Raw genomic sequence first — 23,961 nt, forward strand, 5'->3', positions numbered from 1 at the left:
CTGATCCGAGCTGAAATGATTTATTTTCTTACTTTTAAAGATCGCAGAGTGATACAAGAAGTTGGAAGGATGACTTGCATTTCCTGGTTGATTGATGAAAAATCACTTTGTGCCTGGATGTCCGGTTATTATCCAGAAATATTAGACGTGGAATGGCACAATTGACTAGTCAGAAATTGAGTATTCCATAAAGTTGTGTAATAACAGAGATTATTTAGCAGAGATGGGCCACTTCTATTAAAATTAATGGGAGAAATTGGAACGCCCAACCAAGAAGTTCTAGCGCCTATAAGTCCCACCTTACAGTTAAAACAGCCAATCACCTTTTAGATACAGACATCACCTCTCAATCAACTCCAGAACGTGCATACGCATTAGCTCAGTGGTAATCAAATTTATTTGGTCACGCCCCCCTTTGAAACGGCCCTTTAAATAAAGCTTTATTTAAAAATAGTATGAAAACTGAATGAAAAGTTACACTTCACTGAAAAATAATCTGAATAAATGAATATTTATCACAATGCCAACATTCATTATTTTGTTTATAATTTCTGTATTACATAAAAACATTTAATTATGCCTGTACACTTTCAAACCATACAAAAACAGAAGGAAAAATAAACAAATAAAAAGTGATACTGCAGCAGGAGCAACCCCTGGGCATGAACATATTGCAAACTGAATCCTCCATTCATCTGTTTTTCTCTCAATGGAGACATTTACATAGGATATATATATATATATATTTTTTTTTTTTTAAAGACAATAATAATAATTGCAAGGATTCATACCTGTGAATGTTAATCCGCCTCAGTAGTATCTATAAAAGCATTTTTTTAATTCCAGTAAACTTCCAGTAAGAATAAACAACTGTGATTGGCCCATCCTGGCCAGCGCTGAGAAAAGTAACAGGTACTACATGTTAGCGACAAGACTGAGGGATGAGAGGATGGTGATAGGCTGTCCAAGTTCTTGTGCCTTATATATCAGTACTTTTGAAGCCTTTCGATGGTGTTGTGTGAGGGACCGACCAAAATATCAGTGTTAATTCATGGTTTCCCCCATTTGAAACTGGCGCACGAGACACCTTTGTTTACATAAGCGCAGCTGAGAGCGCACCTGACACTATTACATGCTTAGTGCAGTTCGTGCTGCGGTGCCTGCCAAAAGTTTAAACAACAAAGCAGGAGAAAAAGCAGAGGTGTAGAAGTTGTGCACATTGGTTCATGCAGTGTATTGTCACTATTTTTGCTGAATGTTAAAGCATTAAACTACATTAAAGCAGTGTAGTTAAAGTATCCCTTTTGAGGTAGATTTTGTAAAAGAACTTATTGAATATTTCATATTTCACAAAAAAAAAAAAAAAAAAAAAACTCCTAGGAAATGCATTACTGAACTAAATGTAAACCTGTGATAATTAAATAATATTACATGAAATATTTATAACTTTCCTGAGACTTACAAATGCCACAAAGGTGTTTTGGTGCTGTCATCTGATGGTACTCCTATTAGTTTTTGCACAAAAATATGACATTTCATACTTGTTGAGCTTCAGTGATAATTGAAGTGATAGTTCACCCAAAAATGTAAATTCTCTCATCATTTACTCACCCTCATGCCATCCCAGATGTGTATGACTTTCTTTATTCTGCTAAACACAAAAGAAGATTTTTAGAAGAATATTTCAGCTCTGTAGGTCCATTCAATTCAAGCGAATGGTGACTAAAACTCTGATGCTTAAAATGCACATAAAAGCAGCATAAAAGTAATCCATAAGACTCCAGTGGTTTAATCAATGTCTTCATAAGTGATATCTCCATTTTCACTTTCACATTCTTCTTTTGTTTTTGTCGATTCACATTCTTTGTGCATATCGCCACCTACTGGGGATATTATTGTTAGTATCAGTTATTGATAGATATAGAAAAAATATTGATGTTATTGTTGGAATGAATTATATGCTGTTTTGTGGTAATTTTTATATCAAACAAGGACGAAACAGTCCTAAGAATATTTTATTTTTTGTTATTTTCCAAAACATTTTACAAGGCCAAGCTCTCTAAAATAAGATAAATAGTAGGCTACAGAGAAAAATATCATATTGCCGAAACATATCGCCACCTACTGGGAAGGAGGAGAATTTATAGTAAAAAAGGACTTGAATATTGATCTGTTGCTCACCCACACCTATCATATTACTTCTGAAGACATGGATTTAACCAATAGAGTCGTATGGATTACATTTATGCTGCCTTCATGTGCTTTTTGGAGCTTCAAAAAAATCTTCATTTGTGTTCAGCAGAAGAAAGTCATACATATCTGGGATTGCATGAACTATTCCTTTAAATTCTGCCATACAAAGAGAGCAAATTACTTTGTTATATATACAGTATACAGTATATGAATTATATAATGAAACAGTTATACACAGATAGCACACATTCATCTCCGAGATGTCAGTTTTAGATCTTTTAATTTGAAAAGCATCGCAATAAAATTAACATCTGCTAAACATCTTAAAAAGATCAGATTTGTAAACATTCGAAATCACAAACGTTTCAAAGACATCTGATGAATGTCTTGACATCCAAGAGCAAACATCTACTAGATGTATTGCAGATGAGCAAACTACGTAAAAGATACGTCTTCCAGACGCAAACACACATATCAAATAGACTTCTGGGTGATGTACGTGTGCTTAGCTGTGTAGTGCGTGACCATTTTCTTAGACCTTTGCTAATTCTAGGGTTAAAGAAGTGAACAGTTCACTCATCAAATGTGGCTTGACAGCTCTGCAACATGATACTAAGAATCCCCTCCTACTTCCTGAGTGGGCAGTTGACACACACAGAACGCTGTATTCCATCAGGTAACGTACAGGGATCGCTTTCCCCAGACATGCTAACTCATTCCAGTCATTGTTGTGTTAGCCCACCCTGTTTCAGCTGTAGTGGAGTTACAGTACAGCCAGCGAATGGAGCTCCCCGCTGTTTAACACTACTGGGAAACTTGGATCTGTGTACTAATGGCCCAATTCTGCAGGGAGGAAAGCTGGCAGAGTGCCTACTGCACAGACATAGCAAAGTTAATATTAGTGGACAAAGCAAAACAAACATACAAACGTGATCCCTTGAGAATTTGAAACCTTGATTTTAATACAATTAACTGTTGTTTTACTTTAGTAATATTGTAGTAATCATATAACCATGGTTTTACTGTGGAAAGAGTGTATAAACCAAGACTGAAGTAACCATATATTTTGGTAAAAATGATGAGTTTGATACAGTACACCATGGTTTTAATATGAAAATACTGTAGTATCCATATAGTAACCATTGTTTTATTATATATTGTAATAACTATGACTGTAGTTACTATGGTTAAAGTATGGTTACTGTAGTAAAACCATAGTTAATTTTCGTAAAGGTATAGTACTTTGTAGTGTTTTTGTGTGTGTTTTTTGGCCATTTAAAAGAGCCAGATAAAAAGTTTAACTAAATGAAAAGTAGGATGGTAACAGAAAGTAGGATATGAATGATTTTGCAATTTGAGCTCTGTTGCCGTGTTTTATAGTCATACTTTGGAAGCCTGTTATGAGTGTGCTGTATACTCCAGACTGCATGCTACTTTTTAAAGTATTGACAATTGTGTTCAATATACTGTATGGTTTCATATAAAATATATATATATATATATATATATATATATATATATATATATATATATATATATATATTAGGTGTGTAACGGTTCAAATTTATCACGGTTTCGATATGGTTCGTCATTTGTTATGTTCAGAAAAAGAAAATTATTATTGCCAAATCCAAAGTAAATATATTCTATTTGGTAACAAACACTTCAAGAGATTTGCCCTCACTACAAATCACCATGGGTTTACTACAGTAACCATAGTTTAATCATGGTATTTTTAGTAAAATCATAGTAACCACAAAATGAACATGGTTACTGTCATGGTTACAATACTATAGTAAAATCATGGTTACTATATGGAATCTACAGTATTACTATCGTAAAACAATGGTTAATTGTATCAAAACTATGATTTCTGCCAAGAAAACAATGGTGACAGCAGACATTGTTACTTCAGTCATTGCTACTACAATATTACTATAGTAAAACCATGGTTACTGTATGGCTTCTACAGTAATACTGAATAAAACCATGGTTAGTTTTTGTTAGTGTCCTTAACAAAAAAAAAAAAATTCCCCCTAATTACTAACTCAACATTTATCTTAATACCTCCATTTATGCTACATGGATCAACATAAAGTGCATTTCATACTCAACTCAACATATATTCAACATTCAGAAGCTGTACATCACTATAGAATGAATAACGTTGCTGTTAAAATGGATGCTAGAAGGGATATTGTAACACAACATGAGTGTTTTAATCATACGTGGAATTCCCACATCTTCATCAATGGAGTAGGGCAACATAACTTTGGCAATGAACACTCCAGCAGCTTTGGTTATTGTTATATGTCTGTCTGAACTAGCACTGAGTTCCTTAAAGACGGAAGGGAGTGTGTCTGTGTGCAGTTTCGGGCTCACCTGCGGCTCTGTGTGTGCCGCGTGCAATCAATCCTCTGGTAATGTCAGCTTAATAAATAATCAAACATTGATGTATAATCAGTATACGGCACTTGCGTCAAGCAATGTCTGCATACAGTACCTGTTTTGTAAAGGTTTTATGACTATCGCTGTTGTGATTGACTGCAAAAAGAAAAAGTTCCCAGACAGGAGACTTGAATGACGCAAGGGCTTCTCTATCCTGTGGCTTGTTTTCTCAGCTTGCCATTTTCAACTTCACAGTAATGCGTGCAGAACTGTGATGACATAAACTGATTTAACATACTTAAAGTTAATAGGACAGCTTCTCTCTGTAGAAAGTTGACCCATGTGAAACAGGCAGAGCATGTCTACAGAGCAATACAGGTGCATTAGCGGAGGTTACAACTGCGCATGTCTATTTGACGCTTTATTTTCTTTGCCAAATTGTATGATCCAGGTCTAAACTAGAGATGATCCGCTGTGCAAATGCTTACCGAACAGTGGGTGGTGAACTGTACAGTTCGTTTTTTTACCGAGAACCATTACATCCCTTATATATATATATATATATATATATATATATATATATATATATATATACACACTGGCGGCCAAAAGTTTGGAATAATGTACAGATTTTGCTGTTTCAGAAGGAAATTGGTACTTTAATTCACCAAAGTGTCATTCAACTGATCACAAAGTATAGTCAGGACATTACTGATGTAAAAAACAGCACCATAACTATTTAAAAAAAATAATTTTTGATCAAATCTAGACAGGCCAAATTTCCAGCAGCCATCACTCCAACACCTTATCCTTGAGTAATCATGCTAAATTGCTAATTTGATACTAGAAAAGCACTTGCCATTATATCAAACACAGTTGAAAGCTATTTGGTTCGTTAAATGAAGCTTAACATTGTCTTTGTGTTTGTTTTTGAGTTGCCACAGTATGCAATATACTGGCAAGTCATAAGGTCAATATTAGGTCACAAATGGCAAAAAAGAAACAGCTTTCTCTAGAAACTCGTTTCAATCATTGTTTTGAGGAATGAAGGCTATACAATGCTTGAAATTGCCAAAAAACTGAAGATTTCATACAAAGGTGTACACTACAGTCTTCAAAGACAAAGGACAACTGGCTCTAACAAGGACAGAAAGAGATGTGGAAGGCCAGATGTAAAACTAAACAAGAGGATAAGTACATCACAGTCTCTAGTTTGAGAAATAGACACCTCACATGTCCTCAGCTGACAGCTTCATTGAATTCTACCCGCTCAACACCAGTTTCATGTACAATAGTAAAGAGAAGACTCAGGGGTGCAGGCCTTATGGGAAGAATTGCAAAGAAAAAGCACCGTCCACTTTTGAAACAGAAAAACTAAAAGAAAAGGTTAGAGTGGGCAAAGAAACACAGACATTGGACAACAGATAATTGAAAAAGAGTGTTATGGATCTTAACCCCATTGAGCTTTTGTGGGATCAGCTAGATTGTAAGGTGTGTGAGAAGTGCCCGACAAGACAGCCACATCTATGGCAAGTGCTACAGGAAGTGTGGGGTGAAATGTCACCTGAGTTTCTGGACAAACTGACAGCTAGAATGCCAAGGATCTGCAAAGCTGTCATTGCTGCATGTGGAGGATTTTTTGATGAGAACTCTAGTTTAAGAGTAGTTGAAGAAGTTCAGACATTTTTTTTTTTTCAAATTGTAATAGTAATTTTCATGTTATTAATGTCCTGATTATACATTGTGATCAGTTGAATGCCACTTTGGTGAATAAAAATGCCAATTTCTTTCCATAAGAGCAAAATCTGTGTATTATTCCAAACTTTTGGAATATAAGGAATACCGCCATCTGAAGTATTTTTGGAATACCGCCAGTATAAGTCTGTATATATATATATATATATATATATATATATATATATATACACGTTATGTGATACACACTCCTGTATGGATCTGTAGGTGATTTTATAGATGATTTATTGACTTTTACAGCTTCTTTTGATATTCCTCCATGATGGACACTCAACACCCCCTTTTATTTCCCTCCTAAAACCCCTTTTAAAAGTGCTACATATACACACATTCTTCCCCCCTCCCCAAACCCCCAGACTACAGACAGACACATCTCATCTTTAATGCCTTAACTGCTTTAATTATGTATCTTTATTGGCTCATTCAATTTAATTCTTATGTGATTTTAAAAGCTCATTGCTGTGGTAATTATCCTAGCATCCTGCTCACATACAGCACATTGTGAGGGAGTCCTGTTCCATGCTGGCTGAACAAACTGCTAAGATTACTGTGTGCACAGACATCATTTATTAAAGAGATCAAAACATGACATCACACTTACACAATTGCTCCTCTTCAAAAGTCATGCCAAATCAATGGTCCAAATCGAGAGAATCTCAAGAGAGAGTTCACTGGAATTGATATATTAAATAAAAGACATACACAGCAGAACAATGATTAAAGGAATAGTGCAACCAAGTATACGCTCATTCTGTAATAATTTTTCACCCTCAGGATGCCTTGTTATCTATTTCTCTATTGTTGTTTTCAGAGATAAACTTGTAATATATTGAAGCCGGTGTCATGGCGTGCTCTTCATCCTGTTGTTTGCAGTGGCTCAGAAGTTTCGGATCTGGTGTCTCTTAAATCTGCACCAGTACAGCTAGCATGATGTTGGCTTTTGCCCTGTGAAAGCCTTTGGCAAACACTTTGTAAGTTGAGGCTAAGACACAAGGCTTAACTCAGCAGCTTTCTTCCCTCTTCATTCTTTCCTCGTAAGTGTAATTGCCATTCCCTTCATCTTTTCCTGTGTACTCCGTGAACTCTTCTCTGAAGTGAAGCCTAGTTTCAGGATGTCAGTGACTGAGGTTAGTGTTTTTATGGGCCTTGTAGCAATGTTATGAGTCCAATTTCAACAAATTCAAATTCAGGTTCATTTGGTGTTTCAATGTACGAACAGAGAGAATAAGTCAAGTGTTGGTTAACTGATATCAATGACAGAACCTTGTTGAGCCTAAATATTGAGGTGCAGCCTTGGAGACCTTATGATTAAGATTTATTAGTGCTGTTTTATTCTTTTTTCTTTTTCTGATTAACACTTTTTATTGATTCAGACCAATGAAACAGAAAAGCAAAACATATCCACTTTTAACCACCGTTGTTCTCTTTCCCCCTCCCAATCCCCAACCCCATTCTGACCCTCAACAATATCCCTGTGGTCAAACACAACACAAAACAAAACAATATATATATATATATATATATATATATATATATATATATATATATATATATATATATATATATATATAAAATAAAATAATAATCACACACATTTAAAACTACACATCTCTCTCCACTGCCCCTCCCCGAGAGCCTTCCAAAAAGGCCAAATAGCTGCCCTATTTTTTATTAAATATATCCAAATTGCCCAGCCTTTTATATGATATGTCTTCAAATGCCCTGCCCATCTCTGTGCACCACTCCTGAAATGAGGGTGCTCCATCCCCTAAGGATGACTTGTCTGCCAATCATAACTCTGGCTAGGACCCAATTTTTTCAGTTTCTTGCAGAGAAAGGTGCGTTTCTTGAATAAACACTACATCATATTTATGGGTTGCCCCAACCAATTCACATTCCACGTGGAGAGAGACAATCCACTCATATTAACATTTGACATATTAACATATGAGAAAAAATAGATCGTGTGTCAAAAACAAGATTATAAAGACCACATTCCAACATTAGTGCAACCATCAAAACTCTAATTTCCCCCAGAACTGAACAAACAGAAAAAAGAAAAATGTGTCCTTGCACTCCTAGGAGAACCCCTGTGACAACTTTACTATCGGATTACTCAAGTCCGGTGTTTCTATATAAATTTTGTGAGACAGAATTACATGGCATAACACAATCTCCAGACAGTAGGCAGAATAAACACAATGAGCGTGTAGATTCATCCATAAAACTGTCCTGAAGGTGTGTTACTCTACAAAATAAACTCTAGCCGTTAGGCGGAACCAGCACAAAAAAAAAGTAAAAAATGTGCAGATTCGACAAACAGTTAAACGAATGTTCAGTGAGCCAGTCCACTCGGCTGCAACATGAGTGCAAACAAATGACTTAATCACTCCAATATCTTTGCAAGAAATACTCCACAAAACAAACTCCAGCCAACAGGAGGAATCAGCACAAAGAGTGTGTATATTCATCCATAAAACTGTCCTGAAGGTGTGTTACTTCACAAAATAAACTCCAACCGCTAGGCGGAACCAGCAAAAAAAGAGCACGCAGGTTCTTCAAACAGTCAAGCGAATGCTCAGTGAGCAGGTCCACTTGGCTGCAACGTGAGTACAACAAGATGACTTACTCACTCCATTGATTTTATGAAGGACATCGCTTGCTGTGGGCATGAAAATGTTTTACAGCCATCCTTAATATCTATTCTCAATTTGGCCGGGAATATCAGAACAAAAGTGACCTTCCGTTGATGTAAATGTTTCTTGCATTCCTTGAACCTATCACGATTCTCTTATCGAATTCGCAAAGTCTGGGAACAAGAAAATGCTGTGGATTTTCCAAGAAATCCTTCCTTTACTCCTCGCCTCGCGTAACACATGGTCTTTATCGGATGATCTCAGAAATTTGGCCAGAATTGATCATGGCCTGCCTCCCTCCGCTGATCGCCAAGCAGGAACCCTGTGAGCTCGCTCAATTTCCAGCTTATGGCCTGCTATGTAGACCAGATTCGGAAGGAGCCCATCCAGGAATTTCACCATATCCTGTCCCTCTTCGCCCTCAGGAATTCCGACAATACGGACGTTATTCCGCCGGCTACGGTTCTCCATGTCCTCCAACTTCTCCCAGACATGCTCCAAATCCACCTTGGTCGCTAGCGGATTAGCAGAAAATTCCCTCTCCGATGACTCCAGGTAATCGATCCATTTCTCGACATCTCCCACTCTTGTAACCACCACAGTGAACTTCGCCTCCAGGGCAGTGATCAAGCGACGTATCACAGCAACATCCTCCAAGTCTGCAATGACCTACGTCAGCATTGCTGACATGTTCAGCATCTCTCGCCGCATTTCCCGCACTTCCCCGACTAAGTCGACTCCCAGGATCACGGCCTGCTCGAGAGTGTCAGCTTGAGTACGTAAGTGACTTTTAATGTCTCCAGAGCCCGGGGATTTTGAATTCTTTGACATATTGTCCTCCTAGAACAGTCATGGAACAGAGTGTATCGAATCTCACCAGTTTATGTCATTAAAAGTGTTACAACTAGCAAAGTGCGCAGAGCTCGCCGTTCACACGTCCGATCCTCACATGGCATCGTGTGACTCCGATTAGTGCTGTTTTTAATATGTTTGATCACATGCAAGCAGGCTTTTAAGCTAACATATTTTAAAGTAATAGTTCATCCAGATAGGAAAATTCTGCCATTTCATTTCATTCATTTTCCCACATTAATATTTATGTAATTTCGAAAAACTGTATGTTTCTTTTTCTACCTAGTCTCATAGAAGCACGATACTGTACATTAATTTGAACACTAGAGGCACAACAACAATTGGTGTGTCCCAAATGACGCACTATACACTTACAATACACACCATGCACTCAGCCATGTAGATTTTAATATTTTAATTTTTGGTTTTAACTATTTATTTAAGGTTATGTATAGACATGAACATTTTTGATCAATAATTCATATACCTGCACTTACAAAGGCATTATAACTAGTACTACAAGAATAGTAGAGATATGGTCAGTTTAATTGCCAAATTATTGCGAGGGTTGTGTACATTGTGTTTTAGAGTCAGGTTGATGCTTTTTAAATTGAATGGTGAACAGATACACAATACTGACAGATGAAATGAAAAGCAAGATTAGGTAGATTAAATGTGTTTACAAATCATTTGTGGTGTGCATTTGAGAATATACAGCACAGAATGTGTGAGGGGGTGTATTTATACAAGTTACACAAGTACGGCAACATTCATTGAAATGTAAGGTCATTTTGCACCCTTAACCTGTGCTTTACTAAACAAGTTTCTTGTACAAAAATGTAGTTTTTTGAGGTGTAGATTTTAAATAGATAAAAGTAATACAATCAAACAGTATTTTGATTTAACAATGACCTCATAACAGCTTTTAAAGATGCACCATTCACCTAAATCTCTCTATTCAGATCTTCCATAACAGGCTGTTTACTGACTAAATCCAAGAATATGGAGTTCAATTGGCATTTAAATCTTGAATAAGCAGCAAGGCGAGTCTCGGCACGGCAGATCTGCCTAGGAAAGTGAATTGTCTGCCTCTTTTACAGTGAAGTCTACATCACATTGTGTCCCTTAAGACCTGGGTACCGTGTGTGTCTTCTGTGCTCGTGAAACTTGATGTTGTATGAGTGCTAGTATTGTCACTTAATTACACTGGTGAACACATGCTCTCTCGAACATGCCTTTACGTGCAGACCTATTGGCTATTAATGAGCAATAGGCCTCTGGAAATATATGCCTATCAACACTTTTTGAAGTTTTTGATTACAGTTCTGTGCTTTGTATGTTATGTTGTCACAGCGTGGTGGTGATAATAGATTTAAAGTTAGCAAACTATAAACCGATTCATACATCTCATGGTTGCACAACTGTGTTTTTAGTATATTAGATGCAGATCTAAAGAGTTTCAGCTAGATTTATTTAATAAACTCAAGTGAAGTTAATTAGCACATCACAATAGCACTACCAATTCAACAACATATTAAATTAAAGTACTGTATCTAGAATTTACCCAAGATGTTGCTTTTATGTTGGTTAAGGGGCATTCCCAATGAAAGCACTTTGCAGTGACAAGTGACCAAGAGTCTTTGAACTAGAGGTGAAATAGCTTGTAATTATATTATTATAGTTCATTAACTATAGATGACTTGATATACTTCTAGATGCTTATTATAGTCCAGTCATTCACAAACATCAGTTTAGTGACATCACAAAACTATTTATTTGCATTTTTAACTGCAGGTACAAAATGCCAAAGTAGGTTCTGGTAAGTTACAGTTTTTGTGTAACACAAGAAGCTGATTACTCAAAACAGTGTATGGATGAAACATGAAAATTAGATTCTTAACTGATGCATAAAGGATGACAAGTGAGAATTAAGTAATGAATTGTTTAATTATTAAGTCAACAAATGGGTTAACTTTATGGTGAGAGAGACTCTTAAGCTCTGGAAAGCCAAATATTCAGGCCCAAATTAAGAATAATTACAAATAATGCCGGCAATTATAAATAATTAGATTACGGTTTCCAACTCTTAAATATTCTTCTTCAGACAAGATGTGAGGAACCGACAAACATACTAGTTTAACAACAAGGACTTCCTTTTTTTATTTTAATTGCTTGTTTAATAGCAAAACCAAAAAGGAATAATTTTCTTTGGAAGAATTTGCAAGATTAGATATGTACACATGTGCAGAACAATTTTGACTAAGCTTTATGTACATCTGCATTTCTCTTTGATTCAAATCATTTCAACATGATCATTCAGTAAATCATCATATTGCTTCTGAATGTTCATGTGCCCTAAAATCATCCCCAAATTCAGCTGAATTACTGACAAGAGCCACCCCCCTTTTTACCTTTATTCTGGCATGACCAAATTTTGCTCTAGTCCTACTGATAGCCCGTTGCATGAGCAACCTCTGAGACACAGGTTCTGGTCCCGCTGGAACCAGGAAGTAATTGCGTTGACATGAATAATGAAGAGCATGATTGGGAGGTTGCATTTTCACTCTGAAATCACATTTTCACTCTACTGATGTTTAGGGTTAGGGTTGGGATTAGGGGTGTAGGGTTAGTAAAATATGCATTCCTGATTTATTACAATACAACTCGCTTTTTGTGCCCTCTGTGGATATTTCACCCTGAAACTGGAGCTCACACATTCCCATACGTTACGTTATTCAGTTAATCATTAAAAGAATCGGTGATGTACTCCAGAGTAATAGTTAGGTGTTGCCTCAATGCAATTAAATCGGTATCATACCTGGATTTTTATGTTTCCCCCTCTTTTAGGTATCGCCAGTTCATATAATTTCAGTATAATGTTTTTGAGTTTAAAAGGGACATATTATGTAAAATCCACTTTTAAATTTTTTTTTAAACATAATTATGTGTCCCCAATGTTTGTAGATGACCACAAAATATGGTAAAAGACCATCCCCTCGTTTCTTTCCTTTCCCCATCAATAAAAATCAGTGTCTCCGAATGAGCTGTTCAGGTTTGCAGCCCCTTATGACATCAAAAGGGGAAAGGTACCGCCCACGGCTGGCGAAGAGATCCGCCCGAGTAGCTTAGATCCGCCCTCATTAAAACCTAAGCAAGCATCGCACAGTCCGCCATATTTTTCTCCTCACTAGAGCCGCTTGTGCTAACTCAGACTGCTTCATCAACGATGGTCAACACAAGGCTGGATTTGCTTCAAAGCTAAGGATCAAGGATGGATCCATATCAAGGATGGATCCATACAAACGTTCTGTGACCCAACTTCAGATTTTCAAGTCGGAATTTTCGCACTTTATACTTTTTTAATGTTTGCAATTTGGCTTTCTGAATTTTCTTGTTTGCACGTTGTGCGAAAAATGCTTGTTGTGAAAACATTGTGCTTTCTGTAACGTAGAAACTAGTTCCTAACTACCTTATTCCATAACAATGAAGCTGTAGCTCTGTTTCGGTTACGATATAAACTGATTGGCGTCCTCCACAGTCCCGCTTGAGTGGTCATGCAATGAAGATTTTCTGTGTAATAAAACCGGTCATTATTTAAAAAATGATTATGAAATGATAGTGGTATTTTCGACAACTATAGCTGTTTTTCATATTTCATAACTCGACCTTTGTTATGCACAATACAGTAAAATGATTGACTTTGTGTGTTCTCTGTGTTATTTATAATTTTGTTGTCGCCGGTGTATCCATGGCACCAGCCGAAAAGGCACAGCCCACTTCCAGAAAGGGGTGTGGGGAGCAGCAGCTCCTTTGCATTTAAAGCTACAGACACTAAAACAGCCTGTTTGGAACAGGGCTACAAAACAGGGGGTTAAAGGCGTGGTAGAATAAATGATCTGTGAGGTATTTTGAGCTGAAACTTGACAGACACATTCTGGGGACACCTGAGACTTATCGTGTAAAAAGGGGCAAAATATGTCTCCTTTAAAGTTTGAAGAAGACAGGTTAAATAGTTTTTCGCCTTTTTTCTCCCAATTTGGAATGCCCAATTCCCATTACTTAGTAAATCCTCGTGGTGGCGTGGTTACTCACCTCAATCCTGGTGGTGGAGGACAAGTCTCAGTTGCCTCCACTTCTGAGACTGTCAATATGTACATCTTATCACATGGCTCGTTGTGCATGACACCGCGGAGACTCACAGCATGTGGAGGCTCATGCTACTCTCCGCGATCCACGCACAACTTACCACGCGCCCCATTGAGAGCGAGAACCACTAATCGCGACCACGAGGAGGTTACCCCATGTGACTCTACCCTCCCTAGCAACCGGACCAATTTGTTTGCTTAGGAGACCTGGCTGGAGTCACTCAGCACACCCTGGATTTGACCTCGCGACTCCAGGGGTGGTAGTCAGCGTCAATACTCGCTGAGCTACCCAGGCCCCCAGTATTTTGAGTAAAAATGGCTTTCCGCTTAGTCAGCTTTTAGCATTGACATTTCATTCCTATCTTTTTCTCTTTCTCTTAACCTGTGTGTTTGTGTGGTCTTTAACCCTGATGATTACTCATGAAATTAGGTGCGCAAATGCAATGCTTGTCATTCTAGAACAACAGGAACAAGTGTCTCCTTGTGCTCAGCCAGTTTAGAGACGTCTAGTATCATAACAATGGTGGCAGAAATAAGCTCTGTAGTGATTTTATCTGCACTTGAGAAAATGATGTAAAGTGACTCATCAGTTGAAAGATGACTTCAGGAAACAATAGAGAATGTGTTTAACCAAAAAAGGTCGTAACCCAAGATCTTGATAGTGCATGTTTACCTTTACCCTTCATATACAGTACATTAACAATCAAAAGTTTTAACACACTTGACAGAAGTTATGCAGTGTAGACAATAATAAATTGTGCCTACATTTGAATTGTGGTAACACTTTGCTACATGTTCCATGTGTTCATTTATAAACGGATTATAAATCATTAATATGCACTTATAACAACATGCAAAAAGGGTAATTATCTTGCAATACCTTCCAAATAGTGAGCCATTTATAGCTTACATGTTATAAATGCTTAATAACACTTATTCAACATTAGTAACATATGAAAAGGTACCTTAATGTAAAGGGGACTGATGCGAATCATTTATTAAGGAGTTGCCAACATTAGAAATCTATGAACATAAAGTTCAGTATGGCTTAATGGACATCAGGGTTTTTTATATGATGTGTGTTGTGAATGAGCATGAAGACATGAAAAGTGTTTTATAGAGGACTTTAGGTAACTAGGACTAGGTAAGTTGTGACATCACTTTTTGACATCAACGTGACAAGGAAAGTGACATCACAAAAGAGTCAAGACATTAAAGTAATTCATAAACACAAAGTGAACTGTGGTGAAATGACTTGATCCCTCCTTTTAATCTCACTTTAATAGTATATTTTGTTACCTTGTTACAAATCATTAATTAGGGCATTTTATGTTTTAGATTTAAATAAGTATGCAAATACACTATTTATCAAGCATTTATAACATATAAGTGAAAATGCTCACTATTTGGCAAGTATTGGATGAAAGTTGCCCTTTTTATGCATGTTGCTGTAACTGCAATGATTTATAATGCATCTGTAAATGAATTATTTGTCATTAATGAACCCCTTTATAAACCCTTATTAAAGGGAACATTGATGTAAAGTGTTACCTGAATATCTTTTTTATTCATTTTTTTTTTTTTTGGTTGAGTTGGAACTGGTGCACCCAACTAAAGCTTTGACTTGGCCAAAGGGTGGCTGCTTTAAGAAGCTAAAATATAAGATAGTTTTGATTTGTTTAGTTCTTTCTGGTCACTACCTAATTCATATACATACTTTCATTTGTGCTATTTTATAGTTTTGATGACTTTGCTATTATTCTAAAATATAGAAAATACAGTAAGAATAAAGAATGGGTAGGTGTGTTCAAACATGTGACTGGCAGTGCTTTTCCCAAGCCAATCAAACATTCAGCTTTAAAAGCAAGGTGTATTGCGCTTTACCCAGGGTAAACCAGCATTCTCTCATGCCTCTTGCCTCAAGTGTGCTGCTCACAATAGGTCTTTGATACAGAAGTTGCTTTAAAGTCATTGAAAGTGACATGACACATCACCCAACCTCCCCGATGTTGCTAATGAGAAGCTTTTGGTTAGTTTGGAAAAGATTTGTGATTGTTTGTTTGATTCAAATTAGTTTTCTTTAAGAGTTAATTTCCATTTTACTGGCATTCTCCCCTGTAAAAGGTTTCTGCTTTGACAATGGAACAGCTGTCTGCAGATAACTTATGAACATACATTTGCTTAGAGCTCATTCAGATCTGAAAAAGAATGAAATGAAGAAGAAAACACTCATTAAAAGAACAATATTTGAACAAGCACTGCAGCTGGCTGCAGATTTTGTTTCTCTTTTTCTCTCCTTCCAACTTTGCCTACCCTGGATGGAGATGTGCTTCTCGACGTGTGTATTTGAAGCCAAGATCCTTCAGCTGTTCAGCGTCGTGACTCAGACTTGGTTGTGTTTGTTTGTAGAGAAATAAATGATGTGTTAACAATGGTGTCCCTGTCTGCTATGATCTCACACCATCCTGGAAAGTAATCTCCATCCATCATCACGTCTCCAGTAGGGCTGAATATAATGATTATTAGAACGATTATTAGACTATTCTGCAATTATTGCAATGATTAATCATTAACTCTTAACCGACTATTCAGCTTGTGCCCCTACTTAAAAGATTGAATTAAACGTGCTTACTAACAATAAACAGGACAAAATCATCCTTTAAAAATACCTCTAAACTGAATTAAAGGGAAAAATACTTTTCAAGTTTAATTCAGTAAAAAATTCACTGCAAAAAATCCTATTGTTATCAAGTGTTTTTGTCTTGTTTTCCATTTAAAATTGTCTAAAAATCCTTAAAACACGACACATTTACTTGAGAAGCAACATATAAGATATTTAGACTTGCTTTAAGAGAATGTACCTTAAATATAAGTGTATTTTGTATATAATTGTATTTTTTCACTTGGTTATACTTCTGCGAGTGCAGTAAAGACAAAATAGACTTATATTCAAGATCTATTCTGTAAAAGCAAGTCTAAATATCTTACGTGCTGCTTCTCAGGTGAATGCATCTATTTTAAATGATTTTTTGATATTTGAAAATATTTGTATTTTTAATATTATATTCAACATTCTCAGATAACAATTTTTTATTCTGCAGTATAGCTGCTAAAGAAAATGTACATTGTTTTAAAGGAGTTTTAGATATTTATATTGGAAAACAAGCCAAAACAAAAACAAATCAAAAACGTATTTTGTTGCAGTGTATAATGGGGCGAAGACTATGCTGTCTCACCTTTCTGTTCGCTTCAATCCATCTTTAACTCACAAAAAAACAAACTCTCTCTTATTAATAAAGCTCCGTATTGCCAGTTTTCTTCATGATAAGAAATGCACAGTGACACATATATTATTATTTAATAAGATGCGAGTCATCACGTTATAATCTAGCTGCATTAAGCGTGTGCGCTCAAGGGATGAGCGTCACCGTGACAGAGTGTGCATCAGCCGGGTGCAGTTTCAATCTCTCCCCCTTAGATCGGGACACTTTGCGCAACTCATAGAAGAGGCGCTGACTGCACAGAGAAATGGCAGTTTTGGAGTTTGTAGTTATTTACGTGATCTGCTTCCATATTATTTGAACTTTAATAAAGCTATAACGCATTAAATATAACTGCATTTGAGAGTAACGCTGCCTAATTTATGTCTAATTTACAAAGCAACACTTGGGTTCCAGAAATAAAAATCCTATTCATTTTCCCCAAAATTAAGTTGACTTCTAACAATAATTTATAAATCTTTAAAGGTGCACCCAGTAACTTTTTGCTTGTGTCATCTTGGACTTACAGTGACACCAAGTGGTGTGGATGCAGCATCATTTAAAATCAATAGTTTTCAGTTACAGATGCCACTGTAGAAATTCACAATTCACAATCAGCCATGATTAATTTAATCCAAGAGTGAAATTGTCCAATAATAAAACTAAATTACTAAGATTAAGCGAGTAGTATTAAGCTGGTCATGTGATTCTAAAATGGCAGCCCAAATGAGGGCGCCCCTGCCCCATGTAGAATAAAACAGCTTTTATAAGGTTACTCATATGAGTCCACATCTCATGTGAGTGCTCATGATTATATACATATTTTTTTAAATTACAATTAATTTCTTTAGGAGTAAAACTTTTTTAATGGGTAAACATTTTCTGAGTGCACCTTTGAAGACAAGGGATGGGAATCGTAAGGAATTTAACAATTCCGGTTCCGATTCCTCTTAATGATTCCGGTTCATTAACAGTTCAAGTAATGATTCCAGTAAGTATTTTAGTACCCTTTTTTAAAAGAATTATTTGGAAAAGAGAAATGCAGTTCTTAATGTGTTTACTATCTGCTGTCATTACTATCATTTCAGACTTCTACAGAGCATAAATAACAAATCAGATAAATTTAATACAATTCTTGTAAAAGGTGTGTTTGCAGACTTTTTAGAGACATAATTACAATCCAAAAATAGTTTCTAACTATATTTTAAATAAATCTAAACCAACAAGAAATGTGATGGCATATTTCATTAATTAATTTATGATGAATTAATGGGCTGATGGGCTGGTTTGAGTATTTCTGTAACTGTAATCTCCTGGGATTTCCACACACAACAGTCACTAGAATTTACTCTGAATGGTGCCAAAAAAAAAACCAAAAAAAAAAAAAAAAACATCCAGTGAGCGGCAGTTCTGCGGACGGAAATGCCTTGTTGATGAGAGAGGTCAACAGAGAATGGCCAGACTGGTTTGAACTGACAGTGTCTATGGTAACTCAGATAACCGCTCTGTACAATTGTGGTGAAAAGAATATTATCTCTGAATGCTATTCTGAGTTGCGGGTTGGAACTGTTTTGGTGGCACGAGGGGGACCTACACAATATTTGGCAGGTGGATTCAATGTTGTGGCTGATCTGTGTAATTTGCATTATATATTTTTACAAAAAATTAATATTTTGTATATATTTTATTATATTTATGTAATATTCTATAATATTATGCAATAGTAAAATATTTCTGTCCTAATTTATTTACTTTCACACAATATTTTAATACTCTGATTAAACCCATGAGCCCTTATTTGTCATGAAACAAACCTTTGAGGTTTCGTTTCATCATTTCATCACTCCACAGAAATAAATTGTGCCTCCTCCTCTGTGTCACTGCATTTATGAACCAGGATCATTTGCCATTACACAATCATTTAAAGCGAAACCAGAGTGCTTTGCGTTCAACATCAAAGTTTCTACATGTTAGTTTATACAGTATTTTCGCAGGAGTTTGGCGTGAGCCTCTGCTGACAGCACGCACATTAGAGCTCTTCACGCACTCTTCAGGACAGGAGCTGGTTGTCGTCCGCAGATGGTGCAGCTCTGTGATGTTCAGACTTGAAGTTGAACTGAATGACACACAAATGCGCCATTCATGGCATTTATACAGTATATTCTCTTAAAATTCCATTATTTGGGCATAAAAATGTGATTGAAATTAGAATGCCCAATAATCACGGTTCCCTATCTGTTACTCACTCGACGTTGTGTTGATGTAGTGATACTAGGGTTCACTCTTGGGAGCCCCAAACACCTCTGATTTTTTGAAAAAAGGCCAATGGGAATTGGCGAGTTTGCATGCCACTCCCCCGGACATACGGATATAAAAGGAGCTGGTGAGTTGTTTTTTAGCTGTACAGAATGTAATACAGTGCAGAGGAATGCATATTTTATAAACTGTACCCCCCAACCCAAACCCTAAAACTAAACCTAACAGTGAAGTAACAACCTCCGAATCACGCTCGTCACTGATTATGTGAACATGATTACTTCCTGGTTTCAATGCAGGATCCTAATCCGGGTCTCCTATGCTGCTGACGCATAGTGTTAAACACACTGGAGTCGATTCCAAAATGTCTGACAGGAGATGGCACTTCTGTGAGTCTGCAGAATGTGGCCAGTCCTACAGTACTTGAACTCTCAGAAACAACATGCCGACTTCCCATGTGATGATGTTGAAATTACAGTAAACAAAGTGCAGCAAACAAGCTTTGAAGCTGACCCTCGCAATCAACTTCCGGACATTACAGCTCACGCTGGTCTCTAGGCTACATGTATTCTCCAGTAATTTTGGATGCACAGTGAGAGTCGGTTTGTGTGTCTTGTTCAAAAGTGTGCATGTTTGTATTTGATCATAACACAATTTACTTCAGTGTCCATGGTTGAGGCCAGATGTGTGTCTGTTTTTCTCTCTCGAGGCTAGATCAAACTAACTACCTCCTCTGCTCCATCTGTCACTCCTCTGCCCTTCATGCTTAATATTTCATCCCTTGTCTTTGCCCTGCCTCTTTTACCTCCCCCCCTCAATCCACCCTTGTGAGCCCTCATTTCTTCTGTAGTCTTTCTTTACATGTAGTTCTGTTCTTAAATCAGGCATAATAGTCCTGGACTATCCTAACAAACCTCCCTCATAAATAATTACATCTTTTGGTGATTATCTGGTCCATTGATCTTAATCTGCATGTTAGTCTCTGGGTTTTAAAGACCTCAGGGAATGTGGGAGGATGAAATGCTGGCCAGCATTGCATGTCGTCTCAGTGCCAAATTTGTTCAAATTTGCTGAATCTTGTTCTGGGGTTGTGGCCAGAAAATGTCTTCCAGATAAACTGTGTTAAAACTCTGACGAACTTGTTGATAATTACTTCAGAAATGTTCCTTTAAATGAGTTCATGCACAGTATGAGTACATGATTTTACCTAGTATAACATCAAAACAACTTTAAAGTGGAGAGATTGCAGAAGTTGGGGGTATTTGCTTATACTAACTCTTTTTTTTTTTTTTTTTTTTTGGTCATTTGTTTGTGTTCCTGGCCAGAGGATGATGGGCTCTGAGTTCTCCCCAGGCGGCACTAACCAAAACTCAGACCATTGGTTGAGCCAGAAGTTGCCATGTTGGATCTCTAAAACAAACAGTGCAAAGTCTTAAAAGCTCTTAAAATACAAACTTCACTTTTAAGGGAAGACAGAAAGATAGACAGAGAATGTGTGATAAGAAGACTCACAAGCTAAAGATCACTCAGGATTATCCTTGTCAATTGGCCTACATAGACTGCCAGTCTAGGACTGTAGTCAGCACAGATTTAAATTCCATCGATGTATGACCCCAGTTTTTCCCATTTTCCTCTTCGTTGTCATCTTTCTTTGAAGCTCTTCCAGGGTCTGTGTGTGCCAAGCTGACTGTGGGTTGCTCAGCTGTGCCCATTTATGAGATTACAGTGGTTCAGATGAGTTCACTCAGGACACAAAGTCAAGCCCAGAAAAATATTAGCAAAACTGGCTGCATACTTGGTGGACACTGATGTTGTATGGATATATCAGACTGTTGACTGGATTTGTTAACATTTAAGCATGTTCTGCATAAAATTTCATCTTGATGGCAGCTGTTATGAGCATTTGGAATGTTTGATTTATGTTATTTGAGGTAAAATTTAAATATGTGCATGTGAGCCTGGCTTATATATCATTCCATACTGTCTCTATTTTCTTCCTGTCACTCTAAATGTTCCAAAATCTAGTGAGCTGCCTACTTATACATCATTTTAAGGCATCATTGGTGCACTTAGTATGCACAGAGAATGCAAGATATATACACCGATTATTCATAACATTAAAACCACCTGCCTAATATTGTGTAGGTCCCCTTCTGTCGCCAAAACAGCGCCAACCCGCATCTCAGAATAGCATTCTGAGGTGCTGTTCTTCTCACCACAGTTGTACAGAGCGGTTATCTGAGTTACCGTAGACTTTGTCAGTTCTAACCATTCTCTGTTGTCCTTTCTTATCAACAAGGCATTTTCCATCCACAGAACTGCCACTCACTGAAACCATTCTGAGTAAATTCTAAAGACTGTTGTGTGTGAAAATCTTAGGAGATCAGCAGTTACAGAAATACTCAAACCAGCCCATCTGGCACCAATAATCATCCATGCGATTATCTAGTCAGCCAATCATGTGGCAGCATTGCAGTGCATAAAATCATGCAGCTACGGGTCAGGAGCTTCAGTTAATGTTCCCATCAATCATCAGAATGGGGAAAAAAATGTGATCTTAGTGATTTGGACTGTGGCATGATTGCTTGGTGTCAGATGGGCTGAGTATTTCTGTAACTACTGATCTCCTGGGATTTTCACGTACAACAGTCTCTAGAATTTACTCAGAATGGTGCCAAAGACAAAAAACATCCAGTGAGTGAGAGTTCTGTGGCCGGAAATGCCTTGTTGATGAGAGAGTCCAGCAGAGAATGGCCAGACTGGTTCGAACTGACAAAGTCTACGGTAACTCTGATAACCGCTCTGTACAATTGTGGTGAGAAGAACAGCATCTCAGAATGCTATTCTGAGATGTGGGGTGGCGCTGTTTTGGCGGCACAATGGGGCCCTACACAATATTAGGCAGGTGGTTTTAATGTTGTGGCTGAGGAGTGTATATATATATATATATGTGTATACTGTATATGTGTGCATATTAAAAGTTCATGTCATTATCTTATCAACATGCTTACGCCATACTCTACTGAAAAAATTATGACAAAATAAGTTGCCTTTTTGTAACTCTCTCTCTATCCCTATCTCTTTTTTCAGGACCCAGGCTATTGGATTCAAGTTCATCGTTTAGAACATGGAGATGGGGGCATTTTGGATCTGGATGATGTGCTGTGTGACATAGCTGACGACAAAGACAGGGTGAGTCATTAGTGTGTATAAATATTTTGTTGTTTATGGGGAGATGCTGATCTCTAATATATGATTAAATATGGAGTAGCTCACTGTTTTACTTTGTAAGAAGTATGCTGGCTTCCCATTGCAAACAAAGCCTATGAGTTGTTTCTTGATAAAAGGCTGACACAAAGTTTATGTAAAAAAAGCTATAGCCTATATACTGTAGAGTTCAAAATAAACCAAATATCAAGATGTAAAATATGAATGTGTTCCACCCCAGTTTGAGGGTGAAAGCACCTCACTCTCGCTGTCGGACGTGTGTTTTCTTAACTTGTTATTATGGTTATTACATCTGCCTGTATTTCGGTATCATTTCACTAAGCTTGGGAATGGCTAGGAACCTCAGCAATGCTAATGGAGTTATATCATCACCTCTTCCTTGAATTTTCCATTAGCAAAGGCCAAAATGACAGTGTGAGTGTGTGTGACTTGTCTCAGTGTGTAGCGTTCATAACAACCTCTCAGTTTCATTCGCACTCAGTTTCAGACCACCTCATGTTAAATACATTTTGTAAACATGGATAGCTGCAGTGTTCAAGGAATGCCAGGAAAAGCATCAGGATGCTGTAATGGCAGTGGAATTTGGGAAATGTACCTCACTCAGAGTCATTGGTCTTGTATGACCCTGACTAGAGCACTGTGAATAATGGATGATCTAAATTTTGCCAAAAGATTTGTCCCGTTTTGTTTAGTTGTAGTTTGTTCTTTAGCGTCGGTGCTAATTTCATCAAGCTCTGAAAAAATTGTGTTTAGCCAATAAAGAGTTTAGCCAGCAAGCTAATTAGCTTGTCTGTTCCTGCTGGGCTCTTGTGCTCTCATCATGTCTCGCTAGCTAGAGCAGCTTTTGTTCCTGGTGATTTATAATTGTCCGCTCAGCAAGAACATAATTGCTAATACATGTTAGCTTAATTAGTAAACAACACATTCTGACTATGCTTGTGGTTTGACCACTAGGTTTTGTGGGGGCAGTGGTAGCTCAGCGGTTAAGGCTCTGGGTTACTGATCAGAAGGTCGGGGGTTCAAGCCCCAGCACCGCCAAGATGCCACTGTTGGGCCCTTGAGCAAGGCCCTTGACCCTATCTGCTCCAGGGGCGCTGTATCATGGCGCTGTACCCTGCACTCTGACCCCAGCCTAGCTGGGATATGTGAAAAAGAAGAATTTCACTGTATATGTGCAAATGTATAATGTGTGATGAATAAAGAAAAATTATTAAATGAATTAGGTTAAACTAGCACTATGTTAGTAGG

At 37.3% G+C, this 23,961-nt stretch overlaps 1 protein-coding gene across 2 annotated transcripts in view; it reads left to right on the top strand.

Annotated features, from left to right (window-relative positions):
- pard3aa (par-3 family cell polarity regulator alpha, a) overlaps window positions 1-23,961 on the top strand; it is a 689,440-nt gene that overhangs the window by 61,384 nt on the left and 604,095 nt on the right. For both annotated transcript variants that reach the window (XM_051687637.1, XM_051687638.1), the window contains exon 2: window positions 22,576-22,677. In XM_051687637.1, the coding sequence (XP_051543597.1) occupies window positions 22,576-22,677 (102 nt within the window). The remainder of the gene's footprint in view (window positions 1-22,575; window positions 22,678-23,961) is intronic.

Source organism: Myxocyprinus asiaticus, chromosome 44 (genome assembly GCF_019703515.2).
Source record: "Myxocyprinus asiaticus isolate MX2 ecotype Aquarium Trade chromosome 44, UBuf_Myxa_2, whole genome shotgun sequence".
In the NCBI taxonomy this organism is placed as follows: Eukaryota; Metazoa; Chordata; class Actinopteri; order Cypriniformes; family Catostomidae; genus Myxocyprinus; species Myxocyprinus asiaticus.